The sequence below is a fragment of the Pithys albifrons genome, chromosome 6, assembly GCF_047495875.1.
Source record: "Pithys albifrons albifrons isolate INPA30051 chromosome 6, PitAlb_v1, whole genome shotgun sequence".
NCBI lineage: Eukaryota > Metazoa > Chordata > Aves > Passeriformes > Thamnophilidae > Pithys > Pithys albifrons.
This window is the reverse complement of record NC_092463.1, coordinates 51598297-51616385: the sequence shown is the minus strand read 5'-3', so window position 1 is coordinate 51616385 and position 18089 is coordinate 51598297. Positions and strand designations below refer to the sequence as shown.

At 41.3% G+C, this 18089-nt stretch overlaps 1 protein-coding gene across 3 annotated transcripts in view; it reads right to left on the bottom strand.

Moving 5' to 3' along the window:
• PLEKHA7 (pleckstrin homology domain containing A7) overlaps window positions 1–17535 on the bottom strand; it is a 156362-nt gene extending 138827 nt beyond the window's left edge. For all 3 annotated transcript variants that reach the window (XM_071558890.1, XM_071558891.1, XM_071558892.1), the window contains exons 1-3: window positions 17268–17535; window positions 17085–17161; window positions 16903–16960 (exon numbers count right to left, since the gene is read on the bottom strand). In XM_071558890.1, the coding sequence (XP_071414991.1) occupies window positions 16903–16960; window positions 17085–17161; window positions 17268–17350 (218 nt within the window). In that variant the 5' untranslated portion in view covers window positions 17351–17535. The remainder of the gene's footprint in view (window positions 1–16902; window positions 16961–17084; window positions 17162–17267) is intronic.
• Between the last annotated feature and the right edge of the window lie 554 nt (window positions 17536–18089).

Here is an 18089-nt window from a genome sequence, read left to right as displayed (position 1 = left end):
TGTTTGTGTTCAGTGAGATTGGAAAGCCCCTGAAGATTAGTTGAGCTGGCATAACAAACCAAACCTGCCAGAACAATTCATCTGGTTTATACGCTCTTCCTTGCAGCCATATTTCCTGAGGAACACTCAAAAATAGATATATTTCAACTTAGATAAACTCTTCTGGCATTTTGCTCCTGCAACTCTCTCCTATGAGTAAAGAGCCCCCTTAACATATGATAGGTTTGGGGATCAAGCTACACAAGGGTATGTACCCTCTCACCTCAGAGCAGCACACGCCGCGGATGCCTCAGTGTTGTTCAGAGGATACGCACTGACAGGCAACAGGCACACGCATGTCCCAGGCACACGATGAAGCAATCCCATGCAGACACCCTTCTGAACAAGGAGGAAGCAACAGGCCCAGGTCTTCTAGGGCTTACTGAAAAAAGCAGTGGCTCATCCCACCACAAAGAGTGGCATCTCTGAATTAAGTGGAAAGTCAAACTTTTTTTCCTTCCATTTACAATATTACTGATCTCCAGGGATAAAATGCAAACTCTATAAAATGTTTGCATGAAGATACCTTGCATTATTTGAAGTACTATATGTTGCTATATTTCTAGTATATTTCCTCTATTTGTATTAGTCTTGTATTACATATAAACAGAAGAAAAGAATACACTATTCTTATGATCACAATCTCCCACATTGAACCATATTATTTTGTTATTTACTTCAATGTCCAACTTAATTCCTAGTAATCAGTGCCAGGCAGATCATTGAAATAAACTTCACCAGACAAAAAAATTCCTAATGCACAGCAATTCTACTTTGAACTCTCAGGCTTTCTACAATTACAAAAATGATTCAACAATCCCATGTTAACTGGGAAAACAAAGATCTAAAACCGCTCTTTCTTAGTTATGAAAGTATGAGGCTTCAAGAAAAGATGCATCAATTCCATTTTTCAAGAAAAATTCATCCAAAGTAAGACACTTAAAAGTAGATTTATCCTTAATAGTTGCAGAGTTGGCACCAAAAATGCCCTCTTGTGGCACAGCAGAACCCTGCAGAGCCTGCCCTCGGGTTTTCCAAATTAAATTTTAGAGCAAGAATGTATGACTCAGGGCTTGTTTTGAAACTGAAATGAGATAAGGAAAGCGTGTAATAAGGTTAAACTGCAGATACTACTCACAGTTGGAATGAATGAATGCATGAAAGCAGCTTCTCTATGTGGTTCCTTCATTTTCTTTTTTTTTTTTTGAGTGTTAGTGTAAATACTGAGAACATCTGGCCCTTCTATAAATCTAAGCATAATCCAATTCCTGGGGAAAGCTGCTCTGGTAACAGAGCACTGTCACTTTGGCAGATTCCTGAAAGGGGAGTCTTCATGCTGCTTGAAAGCTTTTTATTAAAGAATATGTGTAAAATAAAAACTTGACATCAACAACTGGCAACAACTTGCAAGGTTGTCTCACTCTCATCCCCACAGGCTACTAATTCTTGGAGGTAACGCTGACCATGAGAGGAACAATCAACACACAACTACAATCAACACATTTTTCTCCCAGGGAGCAAAGCTAGCACACTACATTTCTTTCTGTTAATATAAATGTGGCTGTGACAGCTTCAACTCCCTTATTTGAAAGCAGCAGCTTTCACACAGGTTTCATTTTTGTTGCCTTTTAGCTCTCGGCCTGCCAAAATGACACTAAAGTAGCAGCTCATTTGCAAGCAAACAAAAAAAAACACTAAGAAAGCCTTTAAACTGAAGTCAAACCTCCACAAGCACTAAAATCCTGATGCCCAGAGAGAAGGGAGGGCATCTCCCATCTCCCTGTCTGCAATACAGGACATTCTTTAACCCATCACTCTTCTGGTTGCATCTGCCAACCCGTGGCAATTTTGGCAGCCTGCCAGTTCTTGAGGACAACCCCTAAGAGCTTGGGTTCTTCTTCATTCTGCTCCTTTCTAAACAGTCTGCTGTGAAAGGTGACACTGGTTTTCCAAAACACAGATCAAATAGGAAGCACTCGTTTGTAAGCACAGGGATGCCATCTTGCAGCTGCCAGTTCATCTGCAGCAGCACAGAACAAGGTCACGTTCACTAAGGCGAGCTCATTCCAAGGGCTCAGATGGAGCTGGCAGTGGCACCCACAGCACTGCACAGCTATTCTAACAGTATTTTTACCTCAGTGAAATAATTAAAAAAAAAAAAGAGAAAAAAACCCCACACAGCCCTTTCACAATCTACTCTCAAGCAAGCACAAAATTTCAGTTGAAATATCAAGGCAACCTTAGAATATAACAATACATTTTAATTATTTGAGTATTTGACACTTTTTCTTTTCACAAATAAGCCATCTGTGTTAGGTTTATATGAAGGCATTTTCAAAGTATTCAAGTTTCAAGAAAAACTTTGTACACCCTTTTCAAGACTTGTTATAAAAACAATGTCTTTTAAATTAAAGTTACTATTTCATCCTTAGTGAAACCGCTACATCATTTCATCTGTAAAAGCATAGGCCTAGACTTACAAAGAAAAAAAATAATTTTTGACAATAGCCACTGAGCTTTTTCTCAAAACTTGGTTTGTACGTAGCTGAGATGCAAGTCTACCCAAGAAGAGTCAGATCCACGCACCATGTTTATAGTGGTCTGGACCCCCCAGATGACAGAACACCTCATGCAATGGTCATGGAAACACACACATCGCTGACACTGAAGTGCACTGTTAGTGCTACTCAGGCAGTTCAGAAACCACACAGGATTATGGTGAGAGAATTTATCAACCCAACATGGCAATATGGGAAAGCAGTAGGATCTGAGATATTTCTGATCATTTTGCTCACTCAGCATTTCCAGCCCAGATTCTCAAAGAGAAGACAATCAAGAGTCAATAAACTGCATTCTTCCACGTGTAACAGTACAACAGCCCTTTTCTTTTTAAGTACAACCAATTTTTTCACACCTTTTGAAAACAACAAATCAGCATTTCCTTCCAGAGTTATCCTAGCTTGGGTCTATTTTCAACATCCCGGTCTTGCTACCTGAAATTTAACTATTAGCCACCGAGTAAAACCAAGACATAGGAAGATCTACAGACCAGCTACCTGGTCAAGATCCCACCCTACTAAGAGCTGCAGTCTTTCATGCAGTTGTACATAGTTCTTCGCCAGTGCCTGTAGAATACACAAAATAGATCTATGTGTGTACACACTCATATAAGAGGAGTGAGGTGGGTTGGGTTGGGGAAGGAGAGAAAGAGAAATCACAGTGTCCTTATTATCTTGTATGGCTCGGCTTTGCGAACAAAGATTTGGGAAGGGCTCTCCCCACGTGGGTGTGCCCTTCCAGCCTGCGCAGCGGATTTTTTAGGTGAGGCACAGCGTGTGCAGAACTGGCCCCACCATTTAAGTCCTCAGGCTCATCTGCCAAGGCCAAGCGAGCTTGGATGGTGACAGTGAAGTCCTCAGGACTAGAACCTACTGCCCCCAGTATTCCCAGGAGGTCTCCCATCCAAGTACTAACCAGGGCTGACCCTGCTGAGCTTCCAAGATCTGATGCGATTGGATGTCAGGGTGGCATTTAACTGCCTCTTTTCCTTATTACCTTAGAATAGTTCTTAAACCACACATAAGTCTGGAAGAAATAAGTCTCTAAGCAGCAGTAGGCACCCTTGCAGGGCTTCCTCTTAACCAGCCTTCCTTGGGCATATCATAGTAACAATTCCTCTCTGCATAACAGCCCAGATCACTGACCTGAGTGCTGCCCCAGGACCTCTGCAGCTCTCTTTGTCTGTCTTGTGATCCTGGAAGGAAATTCTCAATCTCTGTACCCATCCATCCTGACTCAGTAAATCTCCTCTCCAGAGCACCAGCCTACTCATTCAGGCAGAGAACACAATTTCTCAATCCCAACAGGAAGTAACTCCTCATAATCCTCGAGCAGTTGAATGCTAAGAAGGTCTGTCACTTACAACTGCATTTAGTGTATGCATATTTAAACAAACGGTATCGATTACACAGGTCACAAATATCTCACTTCTCTTGAAAGGAGGAGTACTTTCCCATCAGTTACAGTATCTACAGTACCAATTGTGTGGAGAAGGCAAGTATTCGGCTGACAATTGCAGGTCCTTCAGCTGTTTGCAGCTACTCTGAGCAGTTAAGCCAACGTATTTTACAGGATATCCTTATATGAGGCCTCTGTGACATTCAAGGTAAGTTTCTTTAGCAGGCAATCTAAGAAGCCTATAAAAAAAAAATCCACATTATTATTAAGCACCTACTAAGCACTAGCCCATTTGAGTGGGCTGGTCTGCCTTTCGTCCAACCACTCAAACCATTGCTTTCCAAAACAGAAAGTCTTTAGCAACTGTTATTCTTAGTCTTTTTAAAGTTTATTTCCAGAGATGTAAAGAGAAACACTGGAAGGAGTGGGGAGGGGCATATCAACCTAAGAACCAGAAAGCTTTGAGGACATTCCTCTCTTGTAGCATTTCAGATTAAGTACAAACTCCTTCCTCTAATTGTTAGACCTATCGGTAAGAAAGTAGCTCAACTCATTATTAGACACTCTAAAAAATAAAAAAAAAATTAAAACTGCACTTATAAGAGTTACAATCGTCTATTTGAAAATGGAGTTAGTGAAAAGACTCTCCATAATCAATGATAAATGTCCACAATATCAAAATTAAGGAAATTAACAAAAAAACATGTACAAGCTGAAAGTTTACTGCAAATCTTTGACTGACCTTTTAACGGCTCAAACAGCATAAATTCCATCGAAGACTTCTAACAGAATTGCTCCTGCCATTTTTTCCAAAGCTTTTGGAAGAGATACAACCTTTTTTTTTCCTATCATCCAAGAAAAATAAGCAATACAGAAATATTTCCTCAAAGCAATTTATCTTAGTAAGTAGAATATTTATCATTTTGTTTTATGAAGATAGCAAGTGCTCAACTCTCAGATATATTTATCCAGCATGAGACACAAAAAAGCTTCCACTAGACAGTCTTTGACCTGCTTGACCTTCGAGAATATTTTTTGCAGGGGAAGGAGAGAAGTTGTTAGCTGCGTCATTATAAATGTACTTTACCATAAATGCATTTGGACACAAACTGATTAGGTAGAGGGAACAACTTCACTGGCTAAATTTTCCAAGACTAGAGCTCTGCAGCTTTCTTAAAGAATGGAAGATATTTCAAAAGTAATTGTTATCTTAGATGGAATGACATGAAGAAAAAAATTCCCGTAACATTTTTTTACATGTGTTTGGTTTTTTCCTAACAACAGATGAAGTGTAAAGGCTTGTTTTTAATACCTTAATGCAAGACCATTTCAGAAGCTTTTCAAAATGCATCCATACATCATTGTTTCAACACACCACCACACAAACCTTTTCTATCACACTGGAAACTCCACACTTTAACATCACTCTTGTTAATTTAACTTGTCCATAACATATATGATAAAGTAATTCATGTACCTCTAAACTTCATTCAAAAGTTTGCCTAATGCTTTAGCTTCTGAGCAGCCACAGAGAAAATATTTCCTTCCACTACTCAGCTAATTCAGTTAAAAACCAGTTAATAACCAGAAGTGAAGAAAACCTACCTGAAATGCACTTAAACCACTTTTTTCCTTGTGCAATTTATGACCCACTAGGAATAGGATAAAAAATTATATGGGTCTAGATAAATACCAGCTTGAAAACAGAAAAGGAAATCAAGACTTACTTCTTTAAATTATCTGAAACATGCAAAAAAAGTACTGTAAATTTTCAATCCATTTTTATTTCAAACTAGTAAGAGACATTTCATTTTAGCCCACTTCAGAAGTCCACACTGCTGGCAGTTCAAAATGCTTTATCTCTTTTCTAATTTCTAAACACACAGATACATCCAAAAATCCACACTTTAAAGGCTTTCTTATCTACTTAACTACATTTCCAAAATTACTTCACAACTTTCCTTCTCTTTTGCTAGCTTTGATTCTCTTGCTTAGGCAAACTCAGTTTAAACAGTATTTTCACAAACTTCCAATATCTGGGACATGCTTGTAACTATTAGTATTATTAGAACTAGGACCATGGCAGCAGATTCTGTTTGCCCAGCATGTGCAACCAGCCACCCACGGACAAGGTGCTGGGCACTGCACACGCACACAGCGGGGGCATTGCCAACTGGTGCACAGCGAGACCCCTGGAAAACACAGGTTCAGGAACTGCAACTGCTGCTCAGCTGCCATCTCACTCCACAGCCATTCCAAGGGACAGGCACAGCTGAGATCCCACCTTCCACACTGAAAGAAGCACCATAAAGGAGGTGAAGCATCTGCAGCACAAATCTTCCGAGAACAGTGGAGGGACTGGGGGTGTTTAGCCTGGAGGCTCAGGGAGACTTCATCACTCTACAACTACCTGAAAGGAGTACATCGCCAGGTGGGGGTTGGCATCTTCTCCCAGAAACAAGAGGCAATTGCCTCAAGCTGCACCAGGGGAGATCTACATTGGGTATTAGAAAAAGTTACTTCACCAAGAGGTTGTCAAATATTGGAACAGGCTGCCCAGAGAAGTGGTTGAGTCACCCTCCCGGGAGGTGTTTAATTTAATTGGCACTTAAGGCATATGGTTTAATGGTTGACTTGGCAGTGCTGGGTTAACAGTTGGACTTGAGGATCTTAAGGCTCCTTTTAATCTAAGTGATTTCCTACTGTAGTAAGTATATAGGAGTGGATGTTTCCTTGCAGTGCAGAAAACACTAAGCAGAAGGATTATTTAAATCTCATACAAAATTTGAAGATATTTCTCCTGAAATTCTCTGGATCACCTGACAAACCCAACAATATTGTTGTGGCAATACAAATTGCTCAGTAAAGAAGAGGGAAATTACCAGACTTTAAAAATCCCTATTACTTGTAAATCTCTAAGCAAGGATGACTCTGCATCAATACAGCAGCTACTGCACAGCAAATACTGAATATTATGTTTGAATGCCTTAATCATGTCTTTTAGCGTCTTGTGTTCAACCTTGACACTGGATGTTCCTGGTTAGTATTGTTAACTGCAATTTATGTTTCTAACTGCAATGGTTTTTTAATCCTTCAACTCTAATAAAAATGCATAAGCAAAGCCTGAATTTCATGTGCAACGATCACATACTGAATGCTCAGCAATCACACACTACACATGGAAGCATACTGAAAGTCATAAAAGCAAATACTATTTTACGTCGTCGTTGAAGGACTGTCATAGACCTCAGTAATTTCAATTTCCCTTCCATCATTCTGTTGTTTCAGTAGTTCCTTAGACAATTCAGTATTCTCCAAAGGTGTAGAAATGCAAGATTTTCAGACAAGAAGGACTCTGTATGCAGATTTATCCGCTCGCCTTCTCAACCACGTTTGCAGTAAGGGGACTAAAACCAGCCAGTGACACCAAAAAGCATCTCTTACACTGATAACCTCACTCAACTAAAGATTTATCATTTCACATTTCAACTGAAAGAACTAAATACCCTGTTAAATTATTATATCAAATCTCAACTGTATACATGTAATCTGTTCATTAAAAGAATTTCATATGATGATTTACATGGGGACAAGTAAAAATATGCCATTGATTTTTATTTTTTTTCAAATCTAAATGAGTTCAAACTCCAACTTACACAGCTAACCGGAAGAGCAAAAGCAAAGATTTAAAATTGAAAACTGGAAATAATAACATGCACATGCTATTACCACTAGTTGAAATAGTTATAGGCATTCAGGTACTTCTTCGCTAAAAAAAAAAATGCATAAAAGTAGAATGTAAAGAACAGCATTAATCTATGATTTCAAAGGAAGGCAATAAAAACATTTGCTCAAGCCACTTGACAATATAATTGCCTTAATTGGAAAGCAAGCAATAGCTCTGCATTTTAAAAAAATTGCACGTTCACAAATTCTTCACTTTTAGCAAAAATAATTTAAAATTGGGCTGATATTCTGACATGGTAACAATCAATATCAAGTGCTTGACAACTGCAATCTAAGGAAAATGGTTTCTACCACTTTACAGCTAAGTTTTATTAATTTAAATTACTCCAGGCAATTCAACATGATTTTGAACCATGTATTCTGTAGAACTGTCTCCATCTAGATTTTGTCAGTCTTATCTTACCACGCAAGCAGCTAACGTTATAACTCCTGATCTTCAGTAAAAGGTAAAAAAAAGTATTACTAAAGCTGCTTTACCAACCAATGAAAATTATGCATAGTGAATCATGCCCATTAACACTGTTATGTCTGAGATGTTTAAACATTTTGCTGAAACAGATCTAATAGATTTACTATTCCAGGTGTTAGAATAAGCCCCAGCTCTTTTCCTTTGATTCAAAGTAGGCATTGAACTCAGGCACTAAGAGGTTAACCTGCAGAGCACACATTTAAAACACCTAAAAACTGGCTTAAAAAGACAACCATTAAAAAAAATATTACTTTAGCTTTTGGCCTCTGAATTATGCTGCTTGATAAACAAACAGTACCTCTATCTTTTCATTGCTCTCCTTTTTATCAATATCTTAAGTTAATCAAAACATGTCTTTCTTCTGCCTAGGAAAGGGACAAAGAAGTAACAGCAAAAAGCAAAGAAGAGAATAAACATGAAAGTTTAATGAAAGTTGCTATTCACTCATTTTGCTACTTTGAAGATGACTGTGAAACTATGACATTTTGAAACAAATATGCAGCTTGCAAAAGGCAGTAACTCTACATTTTAACAGATGAAATAAACTAGAAAATTAACAGTAGTTTTCCAGCTTAGTCATCTTTTACAATCTGAGTCTACACAGAGCTCCTGGAAAAAAATCACCTGCATGTTCCAGAATCAATGTGCATTTTCAAACTGCTTAGTAGTCTGCTCTTAAACCAGGATATTTGGTCTCTAGGAAGTATATAAAAATATAATAAAAATCCTCACTTGACAAAGAACTGTAAATAAAATTCAGTATTACTCAAAGCTTTGTTTCAGCAATGTATCCAAAGCTCATTTTAAGAGTTTTGGTTGCAGTTTTTACTAAACTTAAGATAAAACCTTTAAAGATACACACAAGCAATAAGGAAAATGGATTTAAGTAGAAAACTTCAGGCAGAAAAGCACATACCTGCTATGTATTGGTAACAAGCTTTTGTACCTGTCCAGACAAGTTGGTGACTTTCTTGCCAAGTACTACATGGCAGACAATCAAAAAAGAAAAGGGTTGGGCACTTAACCAGATTCTTCTTAGATTTTAACATCTTTAATTACAAATCTGTTTTTTAAATTAAAAGTTCTACTTCTAAGGACAACACCTCAGAGCAGACCTTGTAAAACTGCCTAATAATGCTGTAGGGAAAGACAATTAAACTATAAATAAAATGCCCCATTTTCACCATTACCGAACACAAGGTCATAAAGAGAAAATTTTAAAAAGCACATCTAGGAGGCAAAGACAAAACAAATTAGATTTAGCAGTAAATTATAAGGTACAGTCATAGTGGGTAGAATCAGATGATATTAAATAAATGTGACACCACATTATTCAAGCTGGTGTTTGCAGGGATGTAGCACTACAATACTGAAACAGTACACTTAATCTGTACCAGCAAAATGTAAATATTTGAGATGGTGGCAAACTTTGATCAGTAGTGAGGTAAAAACTCATTTTAGTATAATCCATCTGCAGTAAATGGAATGATGGGAAAATGCAGGGTATAGAACACATGAGAAAATCCTGCACCCATGTACCTCACAGTAGTTCTCTTTTTCACTGAAGCACTTGTTAAGATTATTTAGTATTGCCAGATCTGCCTGGAAAATGGTACTTTTTTGTTTCCTCCATTATAAAATACTAAAATGTCTTGAACTATATGTTCACCTGAAGATAGGTAATCTTTTTAATCAGGTCCAGTTGCTGGAGTTTACTACAGATAGATTGAAGAAGCAAGCCTTTCCAACAGAACATGCAGTACTAGTATCAAGATCCTCCTGGCCCAAATACTTGAGACTCTCTTTTTCGGTAGATAATGGGTAACAAATAAAATAAAATTTAAAACGTAGAATAAATTATCTATTTCCTCATCTGATGTGGCAAACATATTGCATACTTGTAAAAGCAGTCTGAAATGTAACACAAGATTATGAAAACTATTTTTAAGACTCTAGCAATACCTACCCAATAAAACTGTATTTATTTTTGATCTTTACACTTTAGACAGTGTTTCAGAAACACTGAAACCCTCCCTGCCATATGCACGTCCCTAAAACATGTGCGTATGTTCACCTGCACAGATTCAATGAATATAGAAGCACTTCTTCAGGAAAGATGCTAAAGGAATGAAGTTTTTCTGATACATAAATGTTCAAAACTCTGGAATGTATACTGAACAAAGTATGGATGCTGACAGCTTTGGAGAATCAGTTCATGCTTTTGTTTCTGAGCTACAACACAAGGAAGCCATACAACCCCAACCAGAACAAAACCACATTCCCATTTCCCAACCAACTGATTTTCAGAAGTGTTCAGCACACAAAAAGAGCATCTCGCTCCACCAAGTGTATGTTATCCTTGCTGGCCTCCTCAGATAGTCAAAATTCAGTTTTCCAATATGTGTGTACCTTGGAATGAAGGCAAATATAGACTAGCTAAATATGCTAACTACTTTTTGGTGCAGCCTTGCTTTAAAAGCAGACAAAAAACAGCAACTCCCCTTATACACTCCTCCATCCCCCAAGGAACACACGCAATACTCCCCTCCATTCATATACATTGCTGAATGAAACCAAACATGGCATTTTCTCTACACACAGTTCCAATCTTACTCTTCCAGGGGGCACTCAAATTCAGGTAGTTTGAAAGCACCCTTCTCCCCCTTTCTGGGAGCTGAACTACAAAGCACTTCTGCTGTCTGCAATTGTCATCAATCCCTGCCTGAGCACAAATCTATCAGCATTTGTATATATGGCCAGGAATTGGGAACAAAGATTTGGGAAGGGCTCTACCCACGTGGGTGTGCCCTTCGAGCCTGTGCAGTGGATTTTCAGCACTTACTTCACTCATTAATGAGTGATCTCTCATTTTAACTGTCATCAAAAAATGACACTTAATGGTTTCCCCAACTGAAATGAAATATGGCTACTGTACCTAACCGGCAGATCCAATATTCCCAGCTCAATTCTGTTCACAATCCAGGAGAAATTAAACAGGCTGCCTGACCAATCCCAGAGCTGAAGAACACAGTAAAGGAAGAGAGACACAAAGAAACTCGTCCAAGCTGTAGTATTTACTTTACCTGTAAATAGTTCTGTTTTCCATAGCCCAAATAGAAGACTTTCTTCCAAGAAAATTAATAAGAAGAACCTGCAGCACATTTTCACGCCCAGCCAGGCAGATTTTCTCCTGCTGCCTCATCTCCTGCCGCCTCATCTCCTGCCAGTAAACCAGTAGAGGCCGCTCAAGACCATGGATCGCTCCCGCAGAACTGCGAGATGGGACAGCTTCCCGACCCTGCCTTTCAACACAACACCCAGTTCTAGCATCTTTCTTCTACTTCTCAATTTCATACCTGCTTTTCCACCTGTACAAGTTACCTCACCGAAGACTTGTCCCCCCAAGGACAACTCCTGACTATAGGTTATCACTGGTTACTAGAATTCAAGTTGCAAGATTTATCCAAACTACACCTTTTACCCATTGCTGGGGAACCAGTCCAGGATTCTTTCCCTAAAAGTTTCCTCATGAGACTCTGTACAGAACACAATGTCCTTTCATTTTGCCAGAGACTATCCTCAAATTTTCTAGAGATGATGTAAATGTATCACTTTTGGTGAAGTTCGCACATGGTTTCAGCTACCTAATTTTTCTTACAATTCAGGAGCTTCCCAAAACTCAAACTGGCCATGCACACCAATGCTAAAGTGCTTCATAGGCCAGCTCCTTAAAGGTGGGGTTCATGTCAGTTCATATACTTCTTATACATTAATTGAGAACTTTTATCCAAGCACAGGTTCAAGAACCCCAAAGGACAATCTATACTGAAGATCTCATTGTAAAGATCATCACTACTCCTTACAGTAGTTAAGTGCTCCAAAATCTTTTACTTCTACAGCAATAGCCACCATGGAAAAGAGAGTAAGGACAAGAAATAAGAATTTGTCTTTACAGCAGGTCATGGAACACATCAGTAAATAGTGCTTTAGTCCACCTAAACAGCCACTAAAAAGAAACAGTTTTCAACATTCTGCCAGGAGTGGGGAACAAAGGAATTTCTGCAGGGCAGACAAAACCTGTTGATTAAATTTATTAATGAGATTATAAAACAGACTTCTCAGATAATCAAAAGGACTGAAGTCAATAATCCAGATGATCTCTTCCCCTTTGGGCTTCTGTGATTAAATAATCATTAACTGGGTATCATCTACAGCCCACACTGGGAGAATCTGAGCTCCAGTATAGTTTTCAGTGACATTGTACCTGTACCTGAATGTACAGGCTTGGCACAGAAGAATCAAAGTCAAAACAGCAGATTTCAGTTTAGTGCGCTTTGCTCTTTTACTATTTCCAAACACTTGAAACACATGCCAGGCATATTTCCTTCACAGAGTACAAGCTAAACATAAAAATTAAAGAATAACAATTGCAAAACAATTACTGACTATTGCTATGAACACACCAATTTCATAGTTTTGTTTCTTGTATATCCACTGTTACCCAAAGAACAGGCCAAGCTGAACTAAAAACTGACTTCAGAAACAAATAAAGGGTTAACTTCAGATATTTAAGAGCTGATTTCTACTTTTCTGTTCCTGATTCTAGGTTACAATTAGAATGCAACATTACCTTTGAGATATGCAACACTACAGCAGCAGTACACAATTTTTACCATACTCAAATACAACCCAGTTAGGTATGTAACGATGGCAGAACTGATCCTTCCACATCAATAGTCGTATTAATCTTTGAAAGCTACAAAGAGGTAATAAAAAAGCATTCCACCCTTTCAAAACTTTCCAACTTCCCCAAGTCTTTTGGATGACCAGAAAAAGGCAATCAAATGGAAACAAAAACCTGACCCATAATGCATACATGCACCGGTTTACCATCAGTCACTACTTTCCTTGCATGTACCCATCTCCTTTTCCAAAGAGAGTCTGCCAACCACATTTAACACTTCACATCAGCAATCCAACTACCAGAAACAAACCGGAGTCAGTGCTGCCAAGTCTCCATTCAATTACACATATGTTCAGCAACAACCTTTCTGTAGTGACTCTCCATAAAGCAGTTGCCCAACAAACACATGACATTTCAAAAACATCAGCAAACAAACAAAAAAAACGAGATGGAAAAGAGTGGTGCAAGATGTACTCAGCATTCCAAGTGAGAAAATGCAACATCCATGATACTTTTAGACAAATAGGTTTTACCAGATCTACTAAATGGATATTCAGAAAATTCAATTCATATATCATTTATTTAATGCTTTATTTAGAGATTTTAGGATAAGAGGCAGCACTACCCTAACAGGTTTTGCCACCATCAAGAAAAGCCAAAGAACAACTGGAACAGAGAAAATCGTTCATGAAGACAGGGATGGGCATAAATGGGAAGAACTGAAATGTAGCTTCCTAATATAAATTGGTCTTTCAAGCAGTAAAGGAAAAGAAAGATCTGCATGTATCAGCATTCACATGTGCTGTCAGTGTGGGCATCTTCCCTAAATGGGCAAACAATCTAAAATGCAGAAAACTGAGGAATTTTTAGAGCTAAAAAAGCACTTCTCTTGTTTTAGAGCCTCACAAAGCTTACTCCAGTGTGCAATTCTGTTCACTCAAATGCAACAAAGATGACTTCATATTGCAAGAGGTGCAGAGAAAACCACAGGATAATCAGAGACAGAGAGCCCTTTTTAAAGGACTGGACAAAGAGCCCAGCTTGCTTAGTTGAGCAAAACAAGGCTAAGAGGGAATGTGATTTCAGACAAGCATCTCAAGTAAATAACCAAAGGGAAAATAGTACCCATTAAACTACAGGATCTGCTTAACTATAGAACAGCATAAAAAAACCATTCTAAACCACAGGACATTATAATTTGGAACGCTTCTATTCAACAGAAGTGAAGTTCTGGAAATTTTCAAACTCCTCTCAGGTGAAAAGGGGAGAAAAGCTTACCTGGGTTTGATATTAAGCTTGACCAGGTTATAAACCTTTGTTTTGTTGTATGATGTTTCAAGTTTGTCCACAGTATTAAAAGAAGCAATAAAGACATGTAAGTAAATGAGCATAGGATTAGTTAAGGTTTTTTAAGTCAGAGAGCTCAAATCCAATGTTTTATCTAATATTTTCACAACTGCTGTACCAGAAATCAGGTATGTAAGTGGAGTTAGACTGCATATATTTAGATTAAATGTTTGATTGAAATTATTTAACATAGAAGCAATCTTTTCATAAAATATAATAAAACCCTATTAATTTCATTAAAGGAACAATACTTAAATTTAAATAGAAACACTACTTGTAAGATACATCAATTAAGTGGCCTGAGTGGAAAACTAAAATAGGGTGTATATTAATAGCGGAAATTATCACAAGATAGAAGAGTTACTTGGAATATTCCTCCCAACACCCTTCAATAAATCGGTAGCCGAGGAGTAAAAACACATTCATGAAATTTCTGTGTATGACTCCAGACTGGAACTATCACCAGTACAAAGAAGACTGGGTAGTTAGCCAGAAGAGTTCATGGGGTTTGTGAGCTGGAATGCCAGAAAAAGGAATTTAATAGCACAACATGTGAAATCATGCGTTTAGGGACCAGTAACCTTTTCTGTAAGCTGAGAACTCATCACGTGGAAGCAACATAGGAGGAATGAACAGGGCAGTGAGGTATGGAAACCATCATCGAAGGATGCTGATGTTTATATGAGCATAAGGAGAGCTCAATGTGTTCAAGGAAGAAAAAATGAGAAATTCCACTTGGCTCAGGAAGCTTCTGAGCTGAAATTAGAGAGGCTAGAGCAGTGCTGGGGGAACTATCACTGCTGAAGAAGTGAGTATCGTATTCAGTATCAGCTGAATCTTTGGTCTGAAGCAGTTCAGTTCAGCAGATTTACATCAAAAAAATTACTGTGCCTCCCCACAAAACTTTGCTTGGCTAAAGATGGTCAAGTTTATCCAACTGCCCTTCTCCATTCCCCATTACATTTCCTACAGCAAATTCCAGCCCAAGCTAAACAAGGCACAAGTTATGACAATGCACTGCATGCAAGTCTAATTTGATGGATCAGAAATTGAAACTTTTGTAACTGCCCGACACACAAGACATGAAATGCTCTTCTAAACAGAGTAACTGGGAAAAGAAATTGACAATGTTTTAGAAGTGCTCTTTTAAGTTTCCGGAAAGGGCAGGTAAACAAATAGATGTGTACCTAAACTTATAAAAAGAAAAGTTTGTGTTGATGTACCCATGCAAACAGTGTTTACACTACATTTACACACTGCACAGTTACCTTATCTTAGTTACGTTGGCCACCTACGTAACCAAAAGAACTTTTATCCCTTTCTTTCAATGTACTGGCCACAGATAAAGGGTGGCAGCTCTAAGTGCTATTCAGCTGTTCTCCAATGCCTTGCTACTACCTCTTGTTCAAGAGTTGAGGACTAAACTAACTGCCCAGCCCAGCACTGCAAAGAATTCTCTAGCTCAGACAGAGAGAGTTTGAATGCCTTTTTATTCCTTCATAGGTGAAAAAGGCCATTTTAGGATCATCTGGAACTTTATTTAACAAACATCCTACCGTGCAAGGCATTTCTGTTGCCTTCAGTCAATTCTTCCTTCCAATTTTCCTGTCAGTTCCTGGCCCAGTATAGTTTGAAAATCTGATCTTCACCAAAAACCTCAAGTTTGGCAAAGGTTTTGGGGAAAGCTATGTAGACATTCCAAAACTCGACAACTGTGACACAGCTGTCAGCAGTTATTGGGGGCTGTACTTGATGACCTGCACTAGCCAGCCCAGTCCTGCACTGAAGCAGTAAGATAACCAGTGTGTTTTGCAACCCTTCTCTGTTATTTCCATTAAATTTGTCAGGCATTCATATTATCAAAGGAAAAATGCAAAGGCATCACAAAATACACTATCTCTATATTCAGGATGTGGCTGAGTTTTTACTTATTTGATTAAATCTCTACTTTCACCTTAGTGTTTATGTTTGTAAAAGGGTTTCATGTGCAATGTTTTAGAGAAGCTCTCTTAAATTATTCTACTTTACTCCAACGTGTTTGCATCTCATGAAAGAAAAGCACCTCCATAAGCACATCTCTGTTTTTTAACTGTTCTCTGAGTAAGAAATCCCACAAGAAAGACCCGACGGCCACCACCAATCCTGGAAAGGCAAGTTCATCTGTTCAGCCTCGTCTCTGGGAAGAAATACTGGAGGAAGCCTTTCACTTGCAAAACTTCCCGGGGCCGCGTCCACAGCCACGAGCCATTTAAAATAACAAAACCACCTTCCACCACGGCCGGCGCTCAACAATGCACCGCTCCACCTGCCACACACCGCACTGTAAATACCGGGAAAAAGGAGGGGGTGAAGCAACACTGGGGGGAAAAAAAAGTAAAAAAAAAAAAAACACAGGAAAAACTGAAGAGCCGCCTCCGAGGAAACCTGTTGCTGAGCACCGCGAGAGCGCGGCTGCGGGGGATCCCTCAATCCGCCGCTCCCGGCAGCCAACTTTGCCCATCGCACCGCGCACCGCGATGTGCGTTTCGCCCGCGCCGGTCCCTGCGGAGCCCCGCGGACATGCGAGCGGCTCAGCCGAGTCCCCGGGGCGCGCCGGGGCCGCGCAGCCAGCGCTCCCCGGCCACGGGCGACCGGCGCGGGGCTCGGAGCGGGTACTCACTCGATGAAGTAGCTGGCGCCCTCCTCCGAGAAGCCCTCCTCCCATCCGCGGGGCAGATCTGCAAGGCATGGGGCAGAGGGAGAAACAGCGGGAAGGAGGGTGAGAACTTCGCCCGCGGTGCCTCCCGGCCGAGGGCAGTGGGGCGAAGAGGGAGCGCCTCCTCGCCGCACCCGGGCACCCACCTGAGCGGATCATGTGGCCGGAGTTGACGGGCTCCCCGGTGCGAGGATGCAGCCAAGTGGTGGTGCGGGTCAGGTCACTGGGAGGGAGAAGCGGAAAACATGCACCTGTTAGTGCCGGCGTGCGGCCACCCGGACGAGAGCAGGGCCGCCCTCCCCCCGCAGCCTCCCGCGGCGCCCCCTTACTCGATGAAGAAGACGCGCCCGTCCCTGCAGACGCCGTAGGACCAGTGCTCAGGTAGGGTGTCCCGCCCCACCGCCGCCGCCATGTTCGCCGTGCGCGCCGCCGGCCGGGGCGGGGGTACGGGCGGCTGGTGCTCGGCGCCCAGCGCCCGGCTCTGCTCGGCAGCGCCACCGCGGCCGGCGCGGCGCGGGCGGGGGGCGACGCCTCCCGCCCCTCGGGAGGCCGCGGGCACGGCGGCAGCAGCGGGAGCTCTGCGGCGGCGCCGGCCGGCTTTGTCCTTCGCTGCCCCGCGCCCGCCCCCCGGCCCCGCGTGCGCCCGTCGCCCCGGCACGGCCGGGCAGGCGCAGCTGCCCCGCGGCCACCGCCGCCTCGGCAGCGAGCGGGTGCTGGGGGGCAGGAGTGGCCCCGGGGCGGGGCGCACATCCCTAAAGCGGAGGCCGGGAGAGCCTCGTGGTCCCGTCCGGCAGCTGCGTCCGGAATGTCCGAGGGGAGAGGGTACAGGTGTGAGCGCACCTGGCTGCCGCCGTGCCCCGCCGTGGGCGCTCGCCAGCGGGGGCAAGTGAGCAGAGACACACAGGCCGCAGGGACTTTGAACCTTGGGCACAGGGGACGGTGGCAGCAAGGGTGAAACATCGCAGAGAGGCAGTAACAGCGAGGCGACCAAGTCGAGCTGTCACCAGTATCGCGAGGGACCTGTGCCGCCCCTGTGTTCATCAATGACCTAGAAAAGGCGGGAGTGGTAACATGAGATAGCCCGCCCGCTCAGTGAGTTGCAGTAAGGCTTTACTGGCTTCCAGCTCTGACCTGTGATACCAGGATCCACA